The 26646-nt window shown below is 36.5% G+C and overlaps 1 protein-coding gene across 1 annotated transcript in view; it reads right to left on the bottom strand.

Annotated features, from left to right (window-relative positions):
• cadpsa (Ca2+-dependent activator protein for secretion a) overlaps positions 1-26646 on the bottom strand; it is a 267285-nt gene that overhangs the window by 147873 nt on the left and 92766 nt on the right. Inside the window, 3 exon segments of the mRNA XM_056467741.1 lie at positions 19195-19316; positions 24732-24965; positions 25443-25523. Coding sequence (XP_056323716.1) covers positions 19195-19316; positions 24732-24965; positions 25443-25523 — 437 coding nt within the window.

Here is a 26646-nt window from a genome sequence, read left to right as displayed (position 1 = left end):
ATGTATGCTTGTATATTCTTTTTTTATTGTTATATTTAAAAATAAATAACAGTAGAATTTATTATGGTGTGTTTTTAATTACCTTTAATAGTATACTATGCAAATAATAAGCATTACAGCAGTTTCTAAGATGTTATTGATAATATTGTATTTAAATAGCTGCAATTTTTCAGTATGCGGAAAACCATGATTTATGAATTTACAGATGCACACTTATCTCCTAGAACATTGGGGGTGGGGGGGGGGGTCGCTTGATGATTTCCAAAAATTTAATTAATTTTATTAAGCAATTAGAATGACGATATTTTATCCATAACCTACTGAAGATAAAAATAGTAGTTTAGAGTTACAGCCTTTCCATTGTTTTCTATTGGATTGCAACCCTTGGGGTGATTACATTGTATTAAAGACACAGCAATAGCATCAGATGCAAGAGATTGATTTTATGGCACTAGGTTGAACTTTCTGGCACATTTACAGCACTCGCATACATTAAAAAAATACTTGGGCCTATTGGTGTGTGTGCGTCATTGCATGCAAGGTTGCAAGGTTACCACCTCAGAGTATAATGGGGGTCATGAGTCACTGGCATTGGTATTTTGGGGGTCCTGGGCTGAAAAGTTAGGCAACCCCTGTCCTAGAATCTAGCAAAACTTAAGCATTTTTAAAGGATGTCATAAGCTATAGGTTAAAAAAATCAGTTTTTAATTTCTGAAACAGAATTTTGAGATATGGTGTTTTGTTTTGAATAGTTTAACCTACCTAGATATATTGTATGGATATTGATATATTGATATGTTGCATTGTATTTTATTGATATACTTTATATATTGACATAATATTAGTTAAAATATGAATGTGATAGTCTGCATTACAATCTGCACCAGATCTTCTGCCTGGAACAGAACAGCTGCTTCATGACACTGATATCACCACAAGCTGTAAATGTCTGTGGGTCCATGTGTGAGAACAAATCCATTCACTGAGAAGTCTTTCACAATGCTATAAAACCTGTTATTAAAGTGCACGTGTCTTTGACTTGCACACACGCACACGCACACGCACACGCACACACACACACACAAACACACACACACACACACACGCACACACACACGAAAGGCTTTCTTTCATTTGCTCAATGAGTCATCACTATGTGACCATTTGCACACAGAAGAGCAACACATATGAGACTTTCAGACATGGCTACATATGTGGAACAGGTTTTCAGAAGGTTAAAGAGCTCTAAGACATACGCATTTAATAAAATTTTTTCTCTTTTTAATCCTTTTTGTGTGTTTGTTTTTTCTTTTGTTGTTTTTGTACCATTTCAATAACAATAAAATGCCATAGTTAATCTATAATTAAAGTAGCAAAATCATGGTTTATTTTTAACAGCATTCTACTACAGCTAATTATAAGTTAGTCTCATTATAATTGATTGATTATACGACATGTAGTAAAACCATGTTGAACCGAATGAACTAAATTACATTTATTTTTATTTTCCCTGCTGACAGAAATTACTCTTGTTTTTCTGTGAGAAAACTATTTCTGTAAAAGTTACTTACTTTAATATTTTATTATTTATAATATTTTACTCGTTTATAATAGTTTATAATAATTACTTTATTATTTCATTATTTATAATATTTTAATCGTATATAATAATTTATAATATTTACTTTAACATTATAATATTTACTTATGATAATAATATTTACTTTAGAGGATGTTATATCAGCGTTGCCAGAGACTGTATTCATTTGCATGCACTGTTGAAGACAAAATTATCTGCCTTTTATCAACTCTTTTTTTCAAATATATCCCAAGTGAGACATGACATTTCACAGAAGGACAAATTAAGATTCGTTTTATTTTAAATGTAAGTGAAACTGACTGTACATTGCTGGTGTTGCTAGTACTAACAAAGCCTGTGGGTGGCAGTAGAACAGTATTTCCATTCACATCACATCAATATTTTATAATGACCAACAAAATTACTTTTAAATGAAACAAGTATTTAAAATATTTATTTTCAAACTGGCCACACCAAAAGCTGATCACGTCCATGCCCCCCTTTCAGTAGTAGATTTTCATTTTTTACATGATTAAAGAAAATCAATATCCAGAAACAAATTATTCTGTCTAACCCTATAATACATTAAACCAAACAGTAAAATGCTACAAAAATATTCACTATCATGTCACATATGTAGATTTTTATTTTAAGCTGTCCACTTAAAAAAAGTAATGATAATTATACACATTAAATATTAATTAAAATGAATTAAAAATTTAAACTAATTAAACTTTGAGTTTCTGCTCGCTTGGTTTTAATATCATTCATCTGATATAATTAGACTTTTAATTAAGTGTTAATGAAACTGGTAATGAGCCACATATGTGATCGCCAATACAGTTATTATCTATACCACAAACATACAAATACAAACTGACTCACAAAATTGAGGCCAGTAAATGTGGTCAGAAGTTCACTGCATTAAAAGCCCAAAACACAGGGTAGCGAAACACTGATTTATATTGATAATCTATATTACACCACACTATCAACATTAAAAACATGCAAAGTGTGCACGTACACACTACACACACGCGCACACACAATAAAAACACTCCTCAGCTCAGATCTATGAGTTATGTAATTTACAGTGCCCAGAGCAACATCACTATGACACAATAGAGCAAAAATAGGACCGGTCAAATACAGTATAAGAACACTGCCTTGTTTACAAATCATGAGCTTGTTTAAAACGTTGAGTATGCTATATGAATGTGTATGCACTGTTGCTGTACTGCATATTTACTAAATGAAATGTGAAATGGAATGTGATTAAAAAAAAACTATGACACCCTCTGCCAGACCATGAGGTAATGTAAGGTTTCTTATAAAATACTAAGAATGAGAAAATAAAGCACACCATGAGCATGAGGTTACGGTGACTTAAGTGCAAAAGTGTGCTGTCTAAAGCCAGGTGCACACTGTGTGATTTTTAATAATACTTTATGATTGTAGCTTGTCAGAGTGTACGAAAATGATCCTCAAGCCACACTCTCAATTCTCATAATATCAGACTGAACCACAATTATGATGCACCAAACACAGACACACAGAATACTCATCTGGAGTTTGACTTCATTAAAATATGACAGGTTCAGTAACCTGTCTACTGAAATGATGCCTCATAGTAAATATAAACATCAGACTTCAGCGTTAATTTTACTCATATCATACCTTGATAATAAAACCCCCACAAAAAAAAAACCTCTTTCTACATTTCTCCTTGGTGGTTTGAAAATGTGCTGATTTAACACAATTTCACGAAAATTTGTAACTTTTTTAATTAATGGCTGATTTGTATGAACTTGTACAATTTCATTTATACAATTTAGTATGATTTGCCCATCCCCTAATGGGTTTAGGGGTGGGCTTGGGTTCCACGTCTGCTTTTTTAAATTGTACATTTAATTGACGAAAACTTTTCATTCTAATTTTTGTGACGAACAAGTTTCTACCGACGAAAACTAGACAAAAACTAATATAAATGGAGTGATGATGACAATAACTATAATAGACTGGTTTATTTAATTTGAAGTTAGAACACTTAAATTAAACCAAATATATCTTAGTCAACTAAACCTAGAGTAGTTTTAGTCTACAAAAATCTTATGAAATTTAGTCAACTAAAACTTGAAGAAGACTAAATTATGACTAAAACTAAAATGGAATTTTAGTCAAAAGACTAAAACTAAATCAAAATTTGCTGTTAAAACCGACCTCCGTAGACTACAGCGAATAGTCCGGACTGCTGAACGAATCACTGGCACTACCTGTCCTACACTTCAAGAACTGTACTCTTCCAGATTGAGTAAAAAGGCTCGCAAAATCACTTTGGATGCCTCGCACACGCTACCTATTCGAACTGTTACCGTCTTGAAGCCGCTTCAGAGCACCAAGCACAAAAACAGTCAGACACAGGAAAAGTTTCTTTCCTCAGGCCATCTACCTTATGAACAGTTAAATATTCCCCTACTGTGCAATAAACATGCGCAATACTTCTCATACGCACTTGTACACAGCACCTTATATCAATATACAACGCAATACCTTCTCCATTCACATTTGTACACAGCACCGTATAACCTTATAACCAATCTTCTGTCTCGCTACAATCCAACTCGCTCTTTAAGATCTCAAAACTCAGGGCTTCTTGTAGTACCCAGAATAGCTAAGTCGGGTAAAGGAGGTCGAGCCTTTTCATTTATAGCTCCTAAACTCTGGAATAGCCTTTCTGATAACGTCCGAGGCTCAGACACACTCTCCCAATTCAAAACTATCTGTATATAACTATCCCTGTAATCTGTATAGTAAAGCATACACTCAATGCACCACTTAGCGGGCTTCCACACAGGTTCTGCATCTTGTTTATATACACTAGGAACAGCAGCTACGCTAATTATTTTCTTTATTCTCCATTTCCACCTGGGGATACTCTTCCCGAGTCCCTCAGACTATGCAGAGTCACTGATTCGATCCAAGACCAACGACGAGATGATCCCAAGGTTTCCATATCCTGGTCCAGGCCGTATCCTGAGCAGCTACTGTGGTGGTCATGGAGGAGTGGAGAACATGAGACTGATTCCTGTGACGCTCCAGAGACAGACGAGTCTTCGCTGAGGCCAGCTTCCAGCCTCCGCCGCTGAGACAGCTCTGCGCAAGACGTTTGGCCAGCGGAGAAATTAAAATGGTCGTGCCCAACTGAGCCTGGTTTCTCTCAAAGTTTTTTTTCTTCACTTTCGCCATTAGTGAAGTTTTTTTTCCCTCTCCGCTGTCGCCACTAGCTTGCATGGTTCGGGATCTATAGAGCTGCGCATCGTTGGATTTGCTCTTCAATATTTGGACTCTCAGTGGTGATTTTTAAACCACACTGAACTGAGCTTAACTGAACTGAACTTAAACTCTACAAACTGAACTACATTGTTCCTATTTACTTTGACCTTTTATGTGAAGATGCTTTGACATAATCTACATTGTATAAGCGCTATACAAATAAAGGTGAATTGAATTTAATTGAATATATTTATAACAAATCTGTACATACAACTCAACATCAAGATTTTTTTGACTAATTGCATCTGTTTAATGTTTATCGTCTTATTTTCATATTTATTTTGTGTTGTCACTTGTCACTTTATGTACACTGGAAGCTTCTGTAGCCAAAACAAATTCCTTGTGTGTGTGAAGCACACTTGGCGATAAAACTGATTCTGATTAGCTACAAAACCGATAAAACGTAAAATAGTTTTGTTTCCTCGTAAGATCAGGCTGGCTAATTGCACCATCAGGCTTTGAACTGTGGGGGAAACCGGAGCACCCAGAGGAAACCCATGCAAACACAGGGAGAACATGCAAACTCCACTCAGAAATACCAACTGACCCAGCTGAGGCTCAAACCAGCAATCTTCTTGCTATGAGGCGACAGTGCTAACCACTGAGCCACCGTGTCACCAGGAATCTTTTAGCATTTTCCAAATTTGTTTCAAATTACCAAATAGTGTGAGCCAAATTAATACACACCTGAAGCATGTGAACAGAAAACACCAAACCAAATTAATTCTGTTAATCTGTTAGAAACAATACATCACAATAAACGATGTTCAAAATCCCATCTTGGTAAATACCCTTGCAAACACAGTCTGTATTAAGTGAATGTAAACATCTGAGAGTTAAAAAAAACCAACACAAATCATATCATGCATTAGCCTTTCTGCTTCCTACATGACCTACTGACAACTTGGAAGTCTGGTCAAACAGCAGCATTCAGTCACTAAAAGCCAGTGCCTAAAAAAGCACATCAAAATCCAAATATACCACCAAACTGACAGACCTTCTTAAAAGGCATGACATTTAAAAAAGCACCTTTTTCATTCATCACAATCTCTCCCCTTTCCTACAAGCTCCATTATGGAAGCAAAAGCCGACTGGTCTTCTAACCGCAAGGCTTACAACAGCAGTCTTTCTTTCCATGTTTTCATTCACCTCCTTGTTCCTCTCGTTTAAAGGCTCACAAGTATGCGCTTTAATTAAAGAGACGTGTCAGGATCATTCCTCACAGTCTCGAGGTGTCTGATCAAACAGCAACAGAACGCATGTCTCCCAGCAGTTTCCCTTCATTCTTGTGCTTTCCCGACTCCCTCACATCCATCCTCACGCAGATCTACCCCTGAGACCCAGCAGGCTTTTAGCATTACAGCGAGCCCTGGAGAAATGTGTGCCAAATGCTTGTGCGTGTGTGTGTGTGTGAATGTGAGAACTTGTTGATCCAAGCGACTGCGTGCATCCAGTGAAAAGTGAGGAGATTTGTTCAGTTTTGTTTGTTTGTCTCTGTGTGTGTGTGTGTGTGTGTGTGTGTGTTCAGGTTTATGTTATTTACAAGGACAAATTTTACAAAGTAGCATAATGACATGGGTATAGCCTACAGTAGGTATTAAAATGTTACAGTACACCTAAAATCTAAACTAACCATATTGATTTTGTTAGCTCACATTGCTAGGCTTTTACTGTGCAAAAAAACTGTGCATGTCATTAAGAAAAAAAAGTGTTTGCCTTTGTAATCTAAAAATGAAATCTGAAAATGCACTTCATGTCTGTTTATTGTGAGGTATTGGGCGTGGTTAGCATCTCTAACCATGCCCCGTCAACTGTCAGTTTTGGCAGCACTAAGATTACAAATAGAAATAGTGAGAAAGAGGTAGGCACGGTTAATCAAAATAAGATCGTGATCTCGATTTGACCCCCCCCCACACGATCTTAATCCAGCATCTCTACGATTCAGCCAATTATACTTTCAAGCTTAGGAAAAAGCATAAAGGTGGTGGCACAAGTCCGTCTTTCGCATTAGACGAGGTCCTGACTTTCTGTGGTCATTAAAAATCCCATGGCACTTCTCGTAAGAGTAGGAGTGTAATCCCAGTGTCCTGACCAAATTCCCTCCATCTGCCCTTACCCATCATGGCCTCCCAATGAATTTTCTCTATCACTGTCTCTCCACTCCACCTATAGCAGGTGTGTGGTGAGTGCACTGGCGCTGTTGTCCTGTGGCTGCCATCGCATCATCCAAGTGGATGCTGCACACTGGTGGTGGAGTGGAGAGACCCCCCTCATCATTGTGAAGCACTTTGAGTGTATGGCCATACATGATAAATATAAATACACATCACTGTAAGAGGCTAAATTATTATATGCATTTGTTTACATGACAAAACATGTATTTTTGACTCAAGAAGGTCCATACTGACTCCAAAGGCAGATACTGATAAGATCAGGGCCTGGTGTGTGGACTTTGGGGGTTTTACGATGTGGTCACATGTTGATTGGTCAGTTTGAATGTCTCAGCATTTGGGCTTTAGTCACATGGTCAAGAAAGATACAAAATAGGTGGTAAACGCTGCTCTGTCTCTTTTCTTTTCCTGGCCTGTCTTTCCTGGTCTGCTTTCCTCCTCTGGTCCTCTCCACCTCTGAATCTTCTCTGACTCTACTGCAGTCCGGCTAACTTCTGGGCCTGCTCTCTTTGTCTCTCTCTCCCTCCCCCTGTGTCTCTCCTTCTACCTCTGGTAACTTTAATTTTACATTTATGCTGGGTACAATTTATATCATTTGTTTTATCGTTTCATATTTGATCATTTTATACAGTTATTTTGTAATTAATTCAGTTGTAACCATAGAGAATTATTGTCATTAAATCATCTCATTTTCAAGTATTTGTGAATTACTTTTGATTTAACATCAACACTTAACTGTTCCATATTGCAATACAATACAATCACTTAATATCAACGCTCTCCCACATTTATAGCTATTAATACTGCCCATTCGGCAGAACTACAGTTCGAACCGCTGTGGTTTTAATTAACCCAATCCTACAGATGGTGCCGAAACCCGGGATCCTTTGCAGTGAGTTTTCTGAAATTTACTTTAGCCGGTCTTAGCTGGACTTTTCACAGCTGACCTGGTGAATGGATTAAAACTGGACTTCTAACCACAAGAGTGGGTAAGTCTGCTTTTATTGTTCCTCCATTTGCTCAAATTGCATGAAACATAATTTCCAAGACTGTAATTCGTTTCAATAGTTCAGTTTGGTAAATTTCAGATTACCTCCTCAAGGATGGAAGGGTTCATTTCTAAAGAAAGTGATGTATTGTTTGCTTTATGGACTGAAAAAGTTGAACCTACATTGTGCAAACTTAGCAAAGAAGGACTTAAGTTAACAGGCTCAGACTCTACATTGTTTGCATGGTGGAATGTAATTGGCAAAAATGGAAAGAAATCAAAACGTGGTGATATAATTGAAGCGCTAAATTACATGTGTTACTCAGGACTGCGTAACATGATGTCAAAAATACCTTCAATTATAAAGGCTAGATGTGAAGAATTTAATGTTCACAAATCAGAGGCAGAAAAGTCAGAGGCAAAAATTCTAGATCTCCAGTTACAGCCCGATAATTTACTAGCTGAACAGTTAGCCCTGGCTGAAAAATGCAGAAGTCAAAAAGACACCATTGCAGATTTAAAAGCTATGCTAAAAGGACAGAAGTTTGTGTCTCCCAAAATGCTTAACAGCAATGGGATTGAAAAGCATGTTCACTTCTCAGATGATGTTACCTGTAATAAATCTGAAATGATTTGTTCAGAGGCTGTAGCTCAAAAAAGTTTGCCTGTTTCAGTAATTAAGGTGATGCCACACCATAGCGCAGCAAAGACGCATGGTGTAGAAGCATTAGAGAGTCTTAAAAACCCTCAAACCTCAGATGATCACAGCAATCAACCCTCAGGCAAACAAAACAGGCTTTGTATGACCTGTAATAAGTTTGGCCACAGAGAGGAACAATGTTGGACTTCGGGGCAGGGAAGACCTCCACCATATTTTCTGAGAAAAGGGAAATCACTAAAGAGCAAAAATCAGTGGTCTTCACATAACAAAAACTCATCTGTTAATAACACTCTTAGTGAACTAACTGCATTGCTAATACAAGGCCTGCAACTGTTAACTTCCTTTGCTGGCGGCTTAGCAGCCTAATAGCAATAAAAGTTAATAATTGCTGATCCTGTTTGCATTTCCAAATTTGTTATATTTGTGATATACACATTTTCATTTCCATAGAACACAATGGTATTTTGTGATACTACATGTACACATAGACTGAGTAATTCCTTAGAACATGATTTTCTTACTGTAGGTGTAAAAACACTCAGGTCTGAGGTTTTAGAAGCCACAGATGCATTCTAGACCGCATGTCATGTATTAAAAAGGAATTAACTGTATGCTAAAATTCATTAATTTTAAGGTACTTGTGTTTATATGTTGGATGAGTCTCATCTCCTAAAAGTGGTAAACTCTGCTATCCTCAATATAGCTGCAGTTTAAACTACAAACAGGAGTATAGAATTGCCTTGTGGCTCCAGTGTAATAACTGCAGTAACTATGAAAATGCTTTCTTACAGGATTCAGCCTTGAACATTGCACTTTAGCATGCTCCTTAAAAACCTTGATTTGGAAGTATTTTGAGCCAGATCACATTTACATCTCATGCTCAAATTCTATGCTGGCTCCCTGTTACAACAGGACTAAATTTTACACACTGTCGTAAAACTTCCACCCTTTGTTGCGAGCATGTTTACACAAACACATAGCCTCAGCTGGAACACTGCCACACAGAGAACATTTCAAATCTTCACACACACATAGTCAAATTTACATTTGTCTGACACTGCTTCATATAGATTTTATATGTTATTTAAGTCTTTTCAATCAGACTTTATCCTAACTATGGGTTTTTCATCTTGTGTTGTTATTTTGGTTTCTTTTGATTATTTAACCAGTTACTTATTATATGTTTCAACAAAGTTATATCAAAATGTAAATTGGGATTCTAAATCCAAAATGCTGAAATATTGTTGCTTTTGTAACATTATTGACATCTCTACAACAAAAGTTATTTGTGTCTAGTTTGTATTTAATCCATTTAAATGCAGTTGTGATTGTCTTTGAACATTGATTTATGTAATTCACTGTATTTGGTTACACTGAATATTTTGCTGATACTCTTAACCAGCTACTGTTGATTTTGTTGTAAAGCAATTTAATTTTGATGTTTCCAGATATTGTGTAAAGAGCTTGTTTGCTTTTTATTTGTCTTAATCTTGACCATATTTTTAATTACATTAATTTAAGAGCATTTTGCTTGAGAAGAACTCAAACTGACCACATCAATCCTTTGATCAATGACAAATGCCATGTGCTTGCTTTTGCTGTTTGTTGTGCCATTTGCTGTTTTGAAATACAGGATCCATGGAGAAAAGGTTCACATCTTCTGATCTACTTCAAGAGAAGAGCAGGGGTTCCCTGCATTCCTCAGCACCTATTCTTGTGGGGGTATGAAGGACAATTTGCATATAAGCAGTGCAACACCATTCGATTGAAACCTCTCACACAGGGCTGCAGGACAACAAAGACTGACCACCCTTATACCTGCAACAAGCTTGGACAGGAAGTCCGAAGATAACAGCAGCACACATCGCAAAGCATATTTTCATCATTAGTGTCACCCTTTTGCCTCTTTAAGTGTCACAACGGTGCCAGGGGAGGACTGTAAGAGGCTAAATTATTATATGCATTTGTTTACATGACAAAACATGTATTTTTGACTCAAGAAGGTCCATACTGACTCCAAAGGCAGATACTGATAAGATCAGGGCCTGGTGTGTGGACTTTGGGGGTTTTACGATGTGGTCACATGTTGATTGGTCAGTTTGAATGTCTCAGCATTTGGGCTTTAGTCACATGGTCAAGAAAGATACAAAATAGGTGGTAAAACGCTGCTCTGTCTCTTTTCTTTTCCTGGCCTGTCTTTCCTGGTCTGCTTTCCTCCTCTGGTCCTCTCCACCTCTGAATCTTCTCTGACTCTACTGCAGTCCGGCTAACTTCTGGGCCTGCTCTCTTTGTCTCTCTCTCCCTCCCCCTGTGTCTCTCCTTCTACCTCTGGTAACTTTAATTTTACATTTATGCTGGGTACAATTTATATCATTTGTTTTATCGTTTCATATTTGATCATTTTATACAGTTATTTTGTAATTAATTCAGTTGTAACCATAGAGAATTATTGTCATTAAATCATCTCATTTTCAAGTATTTGTGAATTACTTTTGATTTAACATCAACACTTAACTGTTCCATATTGCAATACAATACAATCACTTAATATCAACGCTCTCCCACATTTATAGCTATTAATACTGCCCATTCGGCAGAACTACAGTTCGAACCGCTGTGGTTTTAATTAACCCAATCCTACATCACATTACTTTAAAGTCTTCACATTGTTATAAACTCGTTGTTCAGCAATGTGGACACCTCCAAATGGTGTTAAAAGAGTCAGCTTATAAGATTTAATAAGATTGTCTTATAAAATTTGTCTTCATGTAATGATGTTTTCACAACCAAAAAAAATCACATCTGAGCTGACGCTCTGTTAGTTACTACAAGGACGACATGCACGTGTTTGCGAATGATGTCTACTTCAGTCAACAGAAACTGCATAGGCTGTGAAAAACAGGTAATAAAGTTGTAAATAATGTTCAGTTTGTTGCACAGAGCAGTCATTTGGGAGCTGTGCGAGAAGTATGATTTGGATGTATGTTATTATTTTTTTTCTCAAAGTGACAGCAGCCATGACATGAACCGCCTTTGGCAGTGAAAGTAAATCTGAAAGTGCGCACATCAATTAAATAATCATATCCTATTTTAGAGTTATGATAACAACAATCATTTGCTATGTGTTTTTTTCTTTCATAGCGAACACAAAGTGTTGTGCATGAGAATAAATGTTTAACACAGCGTCAATATAACTACTCCAGCCTATACTGTATAATGTTGAATATAATGCAAGCGGGAATCTAATAATGACAAATGTCTCATTTTACCAGTGAAAAAAGTGGTCCAGAGAATTCTAAATAATTGTATTCTGATGTCATCACTTTACTGTGAATTAATGACCAGGACAAATTTAAAGTCTGTTCAAATCCACCTTTCCAAGTCTGTACAAAACTTTTTTTTGTACAAAACATTTTAACCAACAGTAGACCTACTATAGCTGTTTTATAAAAACTTTATTTTACATCTACTAGAATTATTCTCATTTTAGCCAGAATTGTGCAGCCCTAAAGGTGTCTGTTATGTTGTAATAACTCTCCCAAAAGCCTTTTCCCGATCTTTTTTAATGAAATGCCTACTTTACTACATCCAATCAGCTCGCAGTAGAAATAAAACAAGCCACAAACACTTATTGCTCATTTAATATTCAGTTTCTCTAGGAACTGCATCACAATATAAAAAAAATTGTCACAACTTCCGGTGTCATGAGAAATCGGGTCCTCCGTGACAATTGGGTCCGCCTAGGATCCTATTGGTTCACTGGAGTTGTAATAGGTATAGTTTGTAGCGCCTGATTAAAAAATATATATATAAATTCAGTGTAATTTCGTATTAATTTATGTAATTTAAAAGAACGTTATAATAACATAAAACTATTTTAAATTATGTATTTCGTATACTGATGTACAACTAAAGGCAAGTGTAAAGCTTTTATTTTAGATATTATTTTATTTTAGCACCTATGACGTGCTACAACTTCTAATGTAAATATATAATGTTACATATAAATACATAAAAACATCAAAAAGACATAATTTAATGTTTACAAACATTTCTATTATTTTTATTATGCATATTTTCAACGTGTAGTTACAGATAATAATGTTACTAATATGGTTAATGTTGTCAAAATGTCAAGACTGAGAATAGACTATAAAAAGCACCAAATATGATTGTAATGTAGAGAAGTACAATAGTTTTTGATCAGGCATTCAACACAGACGATCCATTGGGGTCCTAAGCAGACTCGATTGCAGGGGGGACCCGATTTCTCATGTCACCGGTTCATACGGACTTTAAGGAGGGTTATAAGAACATGCCCTGAGGACATGCCCTGACATGCTCTATTCATACTTAACAGGGACTTTTGACAATCAATATTTGCAACAGGGTTCACCCAGGGTTGGGTTTAGGGGTAGAGCAATATAATAAGTGTTCTTTTTACAGTTTAAGATACATTATGACTAAGGAGACTACATTATTGTCCTCGTAAACCACATATACACACGTGTGTGTGTGTGTGTGTGTGTGCATGCGTGCATGCGCGCGTGCGTGTGTGTGTGTGTGTGCGTGTGCGTGAGTGTGCGCGTGTGCGTGTACCAGACATTTTTTTAGCAATTGTTACTTGTCATATTATCTGATGTGACCTCAGTGAAATGGTGGGCAAAAGCCAAGGCACATCAGCTGTCTTATATGTCAGGATGTGAAGTGTACATCCTTGCAGACTGTGGTCACAATTGACAGTGTTGACTGGGCAATTCACGTCATCAATCTTTCTATGTCACATTTTGGCATTCTCATTTATACACCAAGAATAATATGTGCGATACAAAGCCAATCAAGCCCCTGCACTATTACAATGTTTTGCCTGGAATAAATAAAAAAAGAAAGCCATCCAGCTGTTTTGGGGCTATGGATGGAGGTTTTCCATCACATACTGTAGGTCTGAATTGTGTTGAGACAAAATGAATGAATTTTGTGGAACCCTGCAGTTTTTTTTACAGTGTGCACTGTGTTGTTTCAGCTCATTTTAAATAAGTAGTTTGAACAAGTAAAAAATATTTTTTTATGTATTGTATATTATATTGTGTATTGTAAAGTTATTTGGTTTATTCGGAAGTTATTTCAGTAAAAGAGGGCAGCTCAGTGGCACAGTGGCACAGTAGCTGTCGCCTCACAGCAAGAAGGACATTGGTTCGAGCCTCAGCTGGGTCAGTTGGCATTTCTGTGTGGAATTTGCATATTCTCCCTGCATTCACGTGGGTTTCCTCTGGGAGCTCCGGTTTCCCCCACAGTCCAAAGACATGTGGTACAGGTGAATTGGGTAGGCTAAATTGTCCATAGTGTATGAGTGTGAATGAGTGTGTATGGATGTTTCCCAGAGATGGGTTGCAGCTGGAAGGGCATCCGCTGCGTAAAACATATGCTGGATAGGTTGGTGGTTCATTCCACTGTGGCGATCCCGGATTAATAAAGGGACTAAGCCAAAAAGAAAATGAATGAATGAATGAATTTCAGTAAAAGAGATTTTCTTAAGACAACAAAAAAATTGTAGGCAGCATTTATTTAAGTTGACTCACCATATTGTTTTATGTAAAATAAAACAATAATACAGTTGTGGCATAATAACAGTAATAACAGTTGTGGCATTCAAAAATACATTAAGTGATATATAGTCAGTTAAATAAAAATGGTCACAATTTACATATTTACAACAATAAAATATTGTAAATATAGTCAGTTATGAGCAGTGTTGAGAAATAATGCGTTACTAATAATGCATTACTGTAATGGCATTACTATAGACAGAAACTAATATTGTAATGCATCACTTTTTAAATATATTAACTCTGTTACTGTTGCAATATGATGCATTTGTCCGTTATTTGATAAATGAATTAATTTTGGCTGCAGTCTAGCCTACTGTTCATATTCCTGTTTAAAGTTGTGACGCATTGCGGGATGGGTGGATGCCAACCAACCACTGTAAAAAAGAAATGTTGTGAACGAGGCACCAGACTGGACAAAAGTAAAGTGCAAGCAGAGTGTGTGTGCGAGAGAGACCGAATGCATGCGAGGTAGGCCGATTGTGCTCGTGCAGGAGACAGAGACTATTAATGTTACTATTATTTTTTACTAAAATTTATGGTTTAAAATAGCAGTTTTCTGGTGCTGAGTTTCACCAAATTGATTGTAAATGATAATTCAGATTACTTTCATTTATTTATTTCATAAAGGTTTTGTGTTTGTTGTATATTGTGGCTATTTTCATACTCAAGCGATGAAGGAGCATGTTTAAGAGTTAAATACAAACTTTTATAATGCTGAAGTCACTTTAGTTTTTGATTTTTTGTTTCTGAATATATTATTCAGATGGTTTATCATCTTGTGACATTTTCATTTTTGTGCTGCTGTCATGACTTAAATAAATTAGTGTTTAAAAATTACTTTTCCTTTAAGTTTGCATTGTGTTTTAGTTGATAGAATGCAAACTCATTAAAAGTGTGAAGTTGATCAACAGTGTATTCTCCATGCAGCACTGAAGTGATGTTATAAGGAAATTAATGGGAGCATTAAAAAGGTTCTTTGGAAAAGCAACTCAAAAATTACTTTTGACGATAATGCATTACTTTTTGGTGTAATCGATAAAATAATTGAGTTACTTTTTTGAATGAAGTAACCAGTAACTGTAAGTTAGTATTTTTCTGTAACTAGCACAATATTGGTTATGAGAAACAAAATCAATTGTGAGATGTACATCAGCTACAAGAATCAGTCACGATTGCAATATAATTCCAATTACATTCAGATTGAGAAACATACTGTGAAGGCAGATATGAGAGACTAAACTACCATTTAAAGATATTTTCAGCTATGTTGTAAATTACAAAGTCACAGTGCGAGAAATCAAGCCAGTTTGAAACTGTCCTTTTATGACATAATATGCCACATGGTGAGATACTGTAAAATTAGTTTTGGAAGACAAAGAAACAACAACAACAACAGAGAAGTTTGGTGAAATTGTGATTAACAGTAGAGTCATATTGTAAGATATAAGATATAAATTTGAAACTGCAATATACTGTATAAAATATTTAATTGTGAGCCATGCCCTTACATACAGTCTATAAGCATACACACTGTATTTGACTGCTCATAACTGATCTCAAGGTATTTTTGATAATAATATCATAACGTACTGGCAAGCTTGCTAACAAGAGACTTTGTTCTCTGACAAAAGAAATCATTTATGATTGCAGAAGCGTGGCAGAAATCAAACCGCATGCACCGATTAGGAGTGTGAATGTTAGCTGACCAAATGAGTGGGCGCATGTTCAGTGAAAGGTGTGAGAATCTGCTGTTCTGCTTGTGTATGTGTGTATGTGTGTACTGTATACACTCTCTCTTTTACTTCTGAATCAAAGTCTCCTCACACACAAACCAATGTGAGAAGTTGAGTAATGTGATCAGCGTACGGTTTTCGCAACTGTTGATTACATGCCCAGTTTTGTTACTTCATCATTAAGCGTTACATCTCACCACAAATAAAACAGGCCCACTGTGTGCACAATAATAAGATCAACCGATCATGTAATGTGCTAAATAACACACACAAACACAGCTTCAGCAAACAGCATTTGATAGGATTTGTGATTGTGTTCCTCTGGCTCGGTTCAGTGGGAATGTGCTTGTGTGCATGAAGACAAGCAATCAAACCTCAACAGGTTTGTGTAGGTTAGTGTACACTGACTGATTTAATTAAAGTCTGCAGGACAATCATTTACTCCAGACGGCAGCTTTCAAGGCCTGGAGACTCTAAGAAACGACATACTGTAGTAATAAGGTACGATTGTTCATAAATGTCTTCATGTTCTTCAGTTCATGAACTTCTGCTAAGAAGTGAAGATAGATTCAACAGAGCGCAACAGCGGAGTTCTCAAGGTTAAAACTCCTTTTATTATCTCAAAAGGGAAACAGATTTTTAACAATAACTCATTAATTACAGATGTTCTTAATTGAGTGCATATGGTTTGGTTAAATGCATCTGCACCATTCATTCATTTTCTTTTCGGCTTAGTCCCTTTATTAATCAGGGGTTGCCACAGCGGAATGAACCGCCAACTTATCCAGCACACGTTTTAAGCAGTGAATGCCCTTCCAGCTGCTACCCATCACTGAGAAACACCTGTTAACTCGCATTCACACATAGACTACGGACAATTTAGCTTACCCAATTCACCTTTAGCGCATATCTGTGGACTTATGGGGGAAACTGGAGCACCTGGATGAAACCCATAACAACATGGGGAAAACATGCAAACTCCCCACAGAAATGCTAACTGACCCAGCCGAGGCTCAAACCAGCGACCTTCTTGCTGTGAGGCGACTGCGCCACCCACTGCGCCACCCCCCTGTTTGAGCCAATTGATCTCATTTTTTCAAGACAACCATAGTGATATTTGTGCTAAAAAACTTATTAATTAAAAGTTAAATTAAAAGTGCACCAAAAACACCTCAAAGGAAGTAATCTCCATATACACTTTCAATATACTTAAATATTTGTATAATCATATGCATATTATGCAAAAAGGTTAAATATATTGTTTCTTTATTCACTCATTCATTTTCTTTTCATCTTTCTTTTACAGCGGAATGAACCGCCAACTTATCAAGCATATGTGTTATGCAACGGATGCCCTTTCAGCCGCAACACTGGAATACCCAACACTGGGAAACACTCATACAGTTTTGCACACACTCACATACACTACGTCCAATTTAGCGTATATCCAATTCACCTATACCACATGTCTTTGAACTGTGGGGGAAACCGGAGCACCCGGAGGAAACCCACGTGAAAACGGGGAGAACATGCAAACTCCACACAGAAATACCAACTGACCCAGCCGGTGCTTGAACCAGCGACCATCTTGCTGTGAGGTGGCTGTGGTACCCATTGCGCCATTGGTTTCTGTATATACAATCAATCATTTTTAATAAACTATTTAATATTTATCCATCGTATTTAATATGATTGTGTCATTCAGTGTTTCAGTGTATCGTAGTTCTTTCCTTAGTACAGCCTTAATTTATAATACTGCCTTAATTTATAATAGTCTTGAATATGTGTCTTTTTATCTGATTTTCATTTACTTCTTTGCTTAAAGGGTCACGAAACACCAAAACACATTTGGTAGTCACAGGTTGGCAGTCATTTATATGTCCCACGCTGCTAAAAACACCCTTTGGACACATATATTTCACTAAAGAGTGAAATATATGTTTAGAGTAAATTTGTTCTTCCAGTTTAAAAAGAAATTCTGAAGCAACGTTATGGCGATGAGATCATTGTGTAAATTCCAGCGAGGAGATTGTCTGTTTGTACCAGCCGGTACAAAGTGGCATCATTGAGTTTTCAGCACATCTGTTCATTAATTCATGAGAAAGACTTGGTTTGAACCAATCAGCACGCTCTATTGTGAACGAGATGCAACTTCATTAAGATGCATGACATAGCTTTGAAGACTGTTTTTACCTGTTACAGTGTTTAAAGAGACGCAACGTTGTGTTACCAACCGTAATTCTAACAAGTAGTAGAAGAATTATTCGGAGACATGGGTCGTCAGTATTGCGTTTATAAATGTGCCGCAACGAAGGTTTAGTTTTAATTTCCCCACGATGAGAGCACAGCTCACGTGTGGACCCACAGGGGTCTGTTAACACGCGACAAACATACATTTGTAAGGAACATTTTTTACCTGAGAGCTCTTCCAATCTGGAAATGGTGAAATCCGCATTTGCCACTCGCCTTCTTTTAAAAAAAGACAGAGTTCCAGCTTGTGTTGATTTTCTCTACAGATTTGGAAAGTGTGTGATCAGTGTTCTTTGTTTATGTTTCTTCAGATTTTAAGTTAGTTAGTATCATCACCAGTACTCTTTCAGTTTTCATACCTTGGTCAAAATTATTTAGTTACTAAGTTTACAGTAATATCACTGCAATATTATTCACTTCCACACTCAGATCTGCTGCAAATGCTGCTCTCTGAAATACTTTCTATCTCCTCTGCATCTGTGTTTGTGTACTGGTGTGAAAACCAGCTGTAGTGCACGTAATGAAACTCCCCTTTTCATGCAAACCTTTCCCTCTTTCGCCACTTGACACTCCCACCTAAACAAAGCTGGACTCACCCACTTTCCTGACTTTTTTCAAACTAGAGGTGTGAAAACATCCTGCTGAGACAGGGGGGTTCCATGTCCCTTTAAATCAATGTTTGTTAATGTTGTGATTTTTCTGGTTCGTGGATTATAATGCTTAAAGACTAAATTCCCTTTGAGAAAAATAAATGGAAAAATACTTCCAGAACCAGCACTTCTGAAAATGGGAGCATGCAACAATGCACATCATATAATGTTAATGTAGAAAACAAAAAATAATGCTTGGCAAATTTTCTATGAGACTTACGTTGGTTTAGAGGCCTCTGCTTGATCTGTCTGAAGTTTCTGTCCACCTTCCACCTCCATGGTGCAGTAAACAATTCGGTTTGGTGCTAAAGACTTCAGACCCTGTACCTCCATGATCACCACCTGTGAAGTAAACATGAAAAGAGCAATAAAAAAAAAGACTCTTAAGAAAAATGACTGCCTAGTAGAAAATACAGTAAAAATTGTGGATGTTATCAAAGTCAAGGAAAATCTGTTGCGTTGGCAGCCATACAGTAGCTATTTCTGTCATTCAAGGCTCTCTTTACACCTGGTAGTAATATGTGTTTTTGTCAATCCAACCACAAACGGATGATGCTGAACATACTGTTGGTGCAAACAGGGTCTAATATCATTTGAGCACTTTTTGACCACTTCGTCAAAAGGTATTGTATTGAATTGCTTTCATTTTCAATTGCTTTTAAACACTAAAGTGGTTAAATATAGTGCCACAAACAGCTACAAAACAGTCTACTCTCTGCTACTGAATTAATTGCAATTTCTGTTAGATGTTTAGTGATAAAGCATACAAAAACAAGCATACATACATCACTGCTATACCAAAATACACAGATTATAAGTGAAATGGCAGTTTCCTAATAGTTTATACAATTTGTAACATGGGTTTGTTTATTTAATAGCTCCCACATAAGTTATGCAGAGAGTAAAAAATAGGGGTAACACTTTACAATAAGTACATGAATAATGGTGTCTTAATATGTAAACTAAACATTACTTTATTATGAACTAATGATGAGTTAATGCATGCTCTAATCATGAACTAACTTTAACTACAACATGAGTCACATGAGTTCATGTGTGAATAACGGCTACCTTAATTACTTGGTAGTAGATGGTTTTTTGTTAATGTATTAATTACCACATTAGTTTATGCTTAATTTAACCATCATGAACTCATTAGCTGTTAACATGCAATTATGCTATGACTTTACTTGGAGGGGCACATCATCATTAACCCATTCTTAACTACTCATGAACTTCTTATTCACATCTGTCTAGTGTGTTTACACTGAATAACAATAGAAAAGTGTTCTGTTAACAGTTTAAACACAGGAGTTCTTGAGTACAGTAGTTAAGGATAAGTTAATGGTGATGTGTCCTACAAGTAAAGTCATGGCATAATTATACACTAACAGCTCAGGAGCTGATGTTGCTTATTCATTCATTTATTCATTTTCTTTTCGGCTTAGTCCCTTTATTAATCTGGGGTCGCCACAGCGGAATGAACCGCCAACTTATCCAGCATATGTTTCATGCAGCAGATGCCCTTCCAGCTGCAACCCATCTCTGGGAAACATCCATTTACACTCACTTATACTCATACACTACGGACAATTTAGCTTTCCCAATTCACCTGTACCACTTGTCTTTGGATATAAAGGGATGGACATGGTCAGCAACAAAACTCAGGTAGGCTGTGGTGTTGACACGATGCTCAATTGGTATCCCCCACACTATTAAACCACCACCAGCAGTCTGAACCGTTGATACAAGGCAGGATGGATCCATGCTTTTATGTTGTTGACGCCAAATTCTGACCCTACCACCCGAATGTCACAGCAGAAATTGAGACTCATCAGACCAGGCAACATTATTCCAACCTTCCATTGTCCGATTTTAGTGAGCCTGTGCGAATAGAAGCCTCAGTTTCTTGTTCTTAGCAGACAGGAGTGGCACCCAGTGTGGTCTTCTGCAGCTGTAGCTCATCCGCTACAAGGTTGGACGTGTTGTGAGTTTCTGAAATACTCAGACCAGCCCGTCTAGCACCAACAACCATGCCACGTTCAAAGTCACTTAAATCACCATTCTTCCCCATTCTGATGCTCAGTTTGAACTGCAGCAGATCTGGTATTGACCATGTATACATGCCTAAATGCATTGAGTTGCTGCCATGTGATTGGCTGATTTGAAATTTGCCTTAACAAGCAGTTGGACAGGTGTACCTAATAAAGTGGCCGGTGAGTGTATAAACAATTAACAAAACTCCATAAAATTGATGCAAATAGTAAAACAAAAGAAAGACAAATCAACTCATCCACTTGGATGTAACCACTTTCAGCCCAGATATATAAAATCTGGGTTAGGGAAAAGGTGACATTTGAAAGCTGTTTCCACAACACTGTTTTATAAAGATAAAAACAAAAACAAAAAACATTTTGGCCATTAATTTACACAACAATGAAATTCTGGACTTTTGAAAATGGTTTTCAGTTAAAGTATAAGAAAATTATACCCCTTATGGTCTTTGTAAACTATAAAAAATGTAAAGCCTGTAACTTCTCTTTTTAATTGTTATTAATTCTAATTATTCAATGAATCATTTCATCCAGTTCATAATTCTGTATGACTCATATATGAATCAGACTTCTCAGGCTAACAGCTGGAGGATTATCAGTAAAATTAACTGGAATTTCAGTGTTTCATAAATGATGTGCATCTTTTTAGAAGCCCCACATTGTTGGTGCATTAACAAAAAAGCCATTGTTTGTCATTTATTTATGGATTTTCCTTAAGCAATTTGAATCCTAAAGCAATTTGAATTTGGAACAGAATGACAGTGAATAAATGATCACCATATTGTATTTTTTGGGTGAACTAATCCTTTGACGTGCAGGATAAGTTAGATCCACCTTGATCCAACGCCACATACACAGAGCTGCCATGCATACGGAGAGTGGATGGGAGATGTGTCAGATAAAGCCATCATCACAAAGGTATCAGTGAAAGGGGAACAAGCTGTTAACACGCGACATACATCACATGGCTTTATTGCCCTCTTCTTCAGGGAATATCTCCTCTCAGATACTGTCACTTGATTAAAGCTAGCTTTTTAGCAGGCTGTCACTGCCACTCAGGATTTCCTGTCTGGTTTGTGCTAAGTACAGCTTGACAATACACACACACACACACACACACACACACACGCACACACACACACACACACACACACACACACACACACACACACACACACACACACACACACACACACACACACATACACTCAAAAATTCGAAATATTCCTGTCCTCTTTTAAACCTGCACAACAAACAGAAGTTGACATTTTCAATTTGTCGCCCTCTGCGAATCAAAGAGCAATTTATCGCTAGTACACCAGCATGGTTTGTAATTTGTGATGGTGATATGCAATGTTGTAATGAGATGTTCAAAGCAATGGTAGCGCAAATTTAATTTTCGCTCGATAAAAGGAAAGACGGAAATCCAACGTCAGGCCAGTGATGAATGTCAAGATCATCATAGATTCAATTATTTCATCAGAACATTGTTGTGGTCAAATCAATTCCTATCAAATCAGAAGCTAAAATAAGATTGTGGTGAAAAGGAAAGAGGCGATGTCGGGTTTGTATTTGTTTCTTGTGCTCATGTAAATTCTCATCTCTTAAGTGTGGGCAATGAGATGAGTTTGGCAATATAAAAAGATCTGAAGGATATTTGTGAGAGGATGCATGAATGTCTGATGCTATTTGGAATACTGAAACTGTGCAGGTTTTGCAGATCTGCAACATTTTAGCTACCACACTGGGTCACACTTTATTTTGATGGTCCGTTTGATGAATTTAAGTTACATTGCAATTAATTCTCATTAGATTATAAGTAGACAGCAAGGTTGGGGTTGGGGTTAGGGTTCGTATAAGTTAACATGTACTTGCAAAGTTTTTAGTAAGTTAAATGTCTGTTGAAGGAGCAGTATGAACAGATACAGTGCAATCAAGAGTATTAAATGGATAGTTCACCTAAAAATGTAGATTCTGTCATCATTTACTCACACTTCATTTGTTCAAATCCTATATTTCTATCTTCTGTAGAACATAAAATAAGTTTTCTTTGAAGGATGCTGGTAGCTGCACCTATTGACTTTCAAAGTCATTTCTATTACCACTGTAGAAGTCAATGGGTGCCAGCAACCCACATTCTTCAAAATATCTTTTTTGGTGTGTTCAAAAGAAGAAAGAAACTCATATAGGTTTAAAATCAGTTAAGGAGGATTTTGAGGAGGTGACCTAATGATCTAACCATTAGTAAACAATAGCCCATATAATAAATAGTTCATACTTTACAAAAAAAGTTCATTAATTAATGCATTTACTACACTGTAAAACATTATAAGATCAATTAGTCCTGACATGTTTTTAGGTCTTCTAGGTTTTTAGGTTTTTAAGTTAATCAGGGTCTAACTTAATTTACGTTACGAAAGGTGTTTTTAGTAATTTTAACAAAATATAAGTTAAATCAACTCACAACTCATTTGATTCAGCTAAAAAGTTTAAGGAAGCCAGGATTTTTTTGCAGTGTAAGATGAATTAGTTATGAACAATACTTGTACAGCATTTATTAATCATAGTTCAACATTTACTAATGCATTATTAACATCCAAATTCATGCTTGTTACCATTAATTAATGCACTGTGAGTTAAACTAACATTGAAAAACTGTATTTTCATTGACTAACGTTAACTAACATGAACAAACACTGTAGTAAATGTATTGTTCATTGTTTGTTCATGTTATAAATGCATTAAATAACATTAACTAATACAACCTTATTGTAAAGTGTTACAAATTAATTTTACTAATGCCAGTAAATTGACTGCTGTTAACCTTAGTAGATCATATGTATGCATGTCTTTAGAAAATTCCTAACTGTGTTTTAATGCCAAAAGACGATAGTAAATGATCTTTTATGCATTGTATTCTAAATTAAATTTTGTTCATGCATTTTATTCTGAAGCCAAATTCAAATCATTCCACAGATGTACTTTATAGTTTTACTCTGGTATGAATCAAAAGGCTGTTTGTTCAAAAGGCTGTTTGTTCAAAAGGCTGTTTTTCATATCTAACTTTGGCCTAAAAATAATAATAAGAAAAATAGAAAATTGTCTAATTGCCTAAATTAGTTTATCTCAGGAGTCCTTTGAGAAATCTACCTCAGTGGGAATATATGAGCATATAATGTTCTCTTTTATTTTGTCCATTGTCATTTACCTTTGCTATAGCTAAATTTATACAAAAAGGATCTCAAAAATCTCAAAGACTTTCAAAAAAATAACCTCATGCTAATAAGTCACAAACTGTCCTGCTTTTCCTTCATATGCCGCTATATTTGTCCTAAATTGTTGTCAACTACATAACAATTTCACCCTAAGCTGAAAGATATGTATATCAAAATGTTAGACTTTTTGTTGTTTGAAAAAAGTTGGTGCTAATTTTAGACAGGAATAATACAGTAATTTACACCACACTTACTTGTTAATTCAAGCTTTACAGTTAATTTAAACTTTAAACAGCACTTTGTTCATTCTAGAAATTAACTTTTACATGTTTAGTGATTAACCGATCTGTTATAGACTGCAGTCTTGACACTCCCTGTAATCGATACCTAAGATATCTTCTTGTTTAGGGAGTCAAGAGGTCATGTTTAGAACAACGTTTCCTGAAAAAGTGACACTCTAATCCAAGCAGTTAAACAGGAACACTTACCTCCAGGGTGAAAGACAAAACAACGTCAGACTTGGAGAGCTGGTTCTCGTCCTCCTGGCCCATGTCAATGATGGATGTGTTGTGACCTCTCTTGAGCTTCTGCAGTTTAAACTCTCCTCCTTTGGACACTGGCATGCTTTCCAGATTGGCCATCAGCAGGTTCACTGATGACTTCAGCTCCTCAATGTACATGGCCTCCATGTCCCTGGACACAAACTTAGGGAAGCGGCCAGCCTGTTTAAGGAGGTGAAGAGAGAAAAAAAAATTCTTTAGGATTAGAATGCCTTAATTGGTCATTTGGTAAGGAACATTCGATTGTTGATGATATTCCTCTGTTTTTGATATGATATTTGATTCTTATTTTTATTCATGTAATCAAACCTCCTTGAGATCATAATCCCAGAGATTATCAATAAATTCAGCAAAGAAAAAAAGAGCTTTACCATGATAAAAGAAAATTAGTTATTAAAACTATTATGTTTAGAAATGTGTGAAAAAATCTTCTTTGTTAAACAGAAATTAGGGAAAAAAACATACAGTGGGGCTAATAATTTTGGAGGGCTAATAAATCTGACTTCAACTGTACTGTATATGTGTGTGGGATTGGGTATCCCAAATAGGGCATAAGTGTAACAAAACCAGACATTAGGCTATATCCTACTCTACTTTTTAGCTGTTCCTTGTGTGTAGTATTTAAAGATAAACACTTACTTTTGTGAATTGATCAGCCATTTGCAGTCGCCCATCCAGTTCTCTTCTGATTTGGGCAGCCTGTTCATCAGGATTGTCCAGCTGTAAGACACAAAACATTTTACTGCATCTACACTGACATTCCAATCACCTTTGCTCCTGGTTACAGGATTAACCTGTATCTGACCTTCAACATTACAATAAAGAATGTCAAAATATATCAGCTGCATAGAAAAGGTCAACATTTACTAATACTCACATTCACTGTGTGTTTGTGTGTGTTTACATAAGTTTATTAAATGTAAAAGGGCAATGCAGATCAGATCCAAATAAGAAAGTTCAAAAAGTTCAAGTGGAATGAATCTAATTGATCAAAAGTACAGTAAGAGTAAAACATGCACTCATAGACTATGGCCAATTTAGTTTATTAAATTCACCTATACTACATGTCTTTGGACTGTGGGGGAAACTGGAACACCCAGCGAAAACCCCCGTAAACATGGTAAGAAGATAAAAACTCCACACAGAAATCCCAACTGGCCCAACCGGGACTCTAACCGGCGACCTTCTTGCTGTGAGGTGACAGTGCTAACCACTGAGCCTCAGTGCCACATAAATATTACTATAACTGTTTTTGACATTGAAAATGATCTTAAAGGGCACCTATGGTGAAAAATCTACTTTTCAAGCTGTTCGGACAGAAATGTTTGTAAGTATAGTGTATAAATTGTCATATTGGGGTGAAATAAACACACCCAGTCCTTTTTTTTTAGCGGTTTTCATATCGACCGCAACTTTACGCAGGAGTGCGGTCCCCCCGCCCACCAATATTGATTGACAGCTGTGCGCATTAACATGTCGCGGTAGTCACGTGTATAATCATATCAACCAGAGAGGACGAGCGCAAGGCAGCCGGGAATAAAAGGTCTGTTCAGTTCGCTAGGTTCATCAATCAACATCAAACGTGATCAAGAGTGAGTTTTACAAGTTTAAAATGTTTTAAAACAGTGCATGTGTGTAATGAATTACAGCGATTCACTTCATCAGCACAGCCGCGTGTCAAAACAATTATAAAAGAAGACGCTTCAATCGCGGTTTGTGGATGTCTAAATCGGGTTTATTTTGTACATTAACATAACAGATATTCATACAGAGGGATATTACCAGTATCATGTCACATATGCGTGCAAAAGGAGTGCAAAGCTTAACGCTCTCTCTCTCTCTC

The sequence above is a fragment of the Danio aesculapii genome, chromosome 11, assembly GCF_903798145.1.
Source record: "Danio aesculapii chromosome 11, fDanAes4.1, whole genome shotgun sequence".
Lineage (NCBI taxonomy): Eukaryota > Metazoa > Chordata > Actinopteri > Cypriniformes > Danionidae > Danio > Danio aesculapii.
This window is presented reverse-complemented; position numbering and strand designations above follow the sequence as displayed.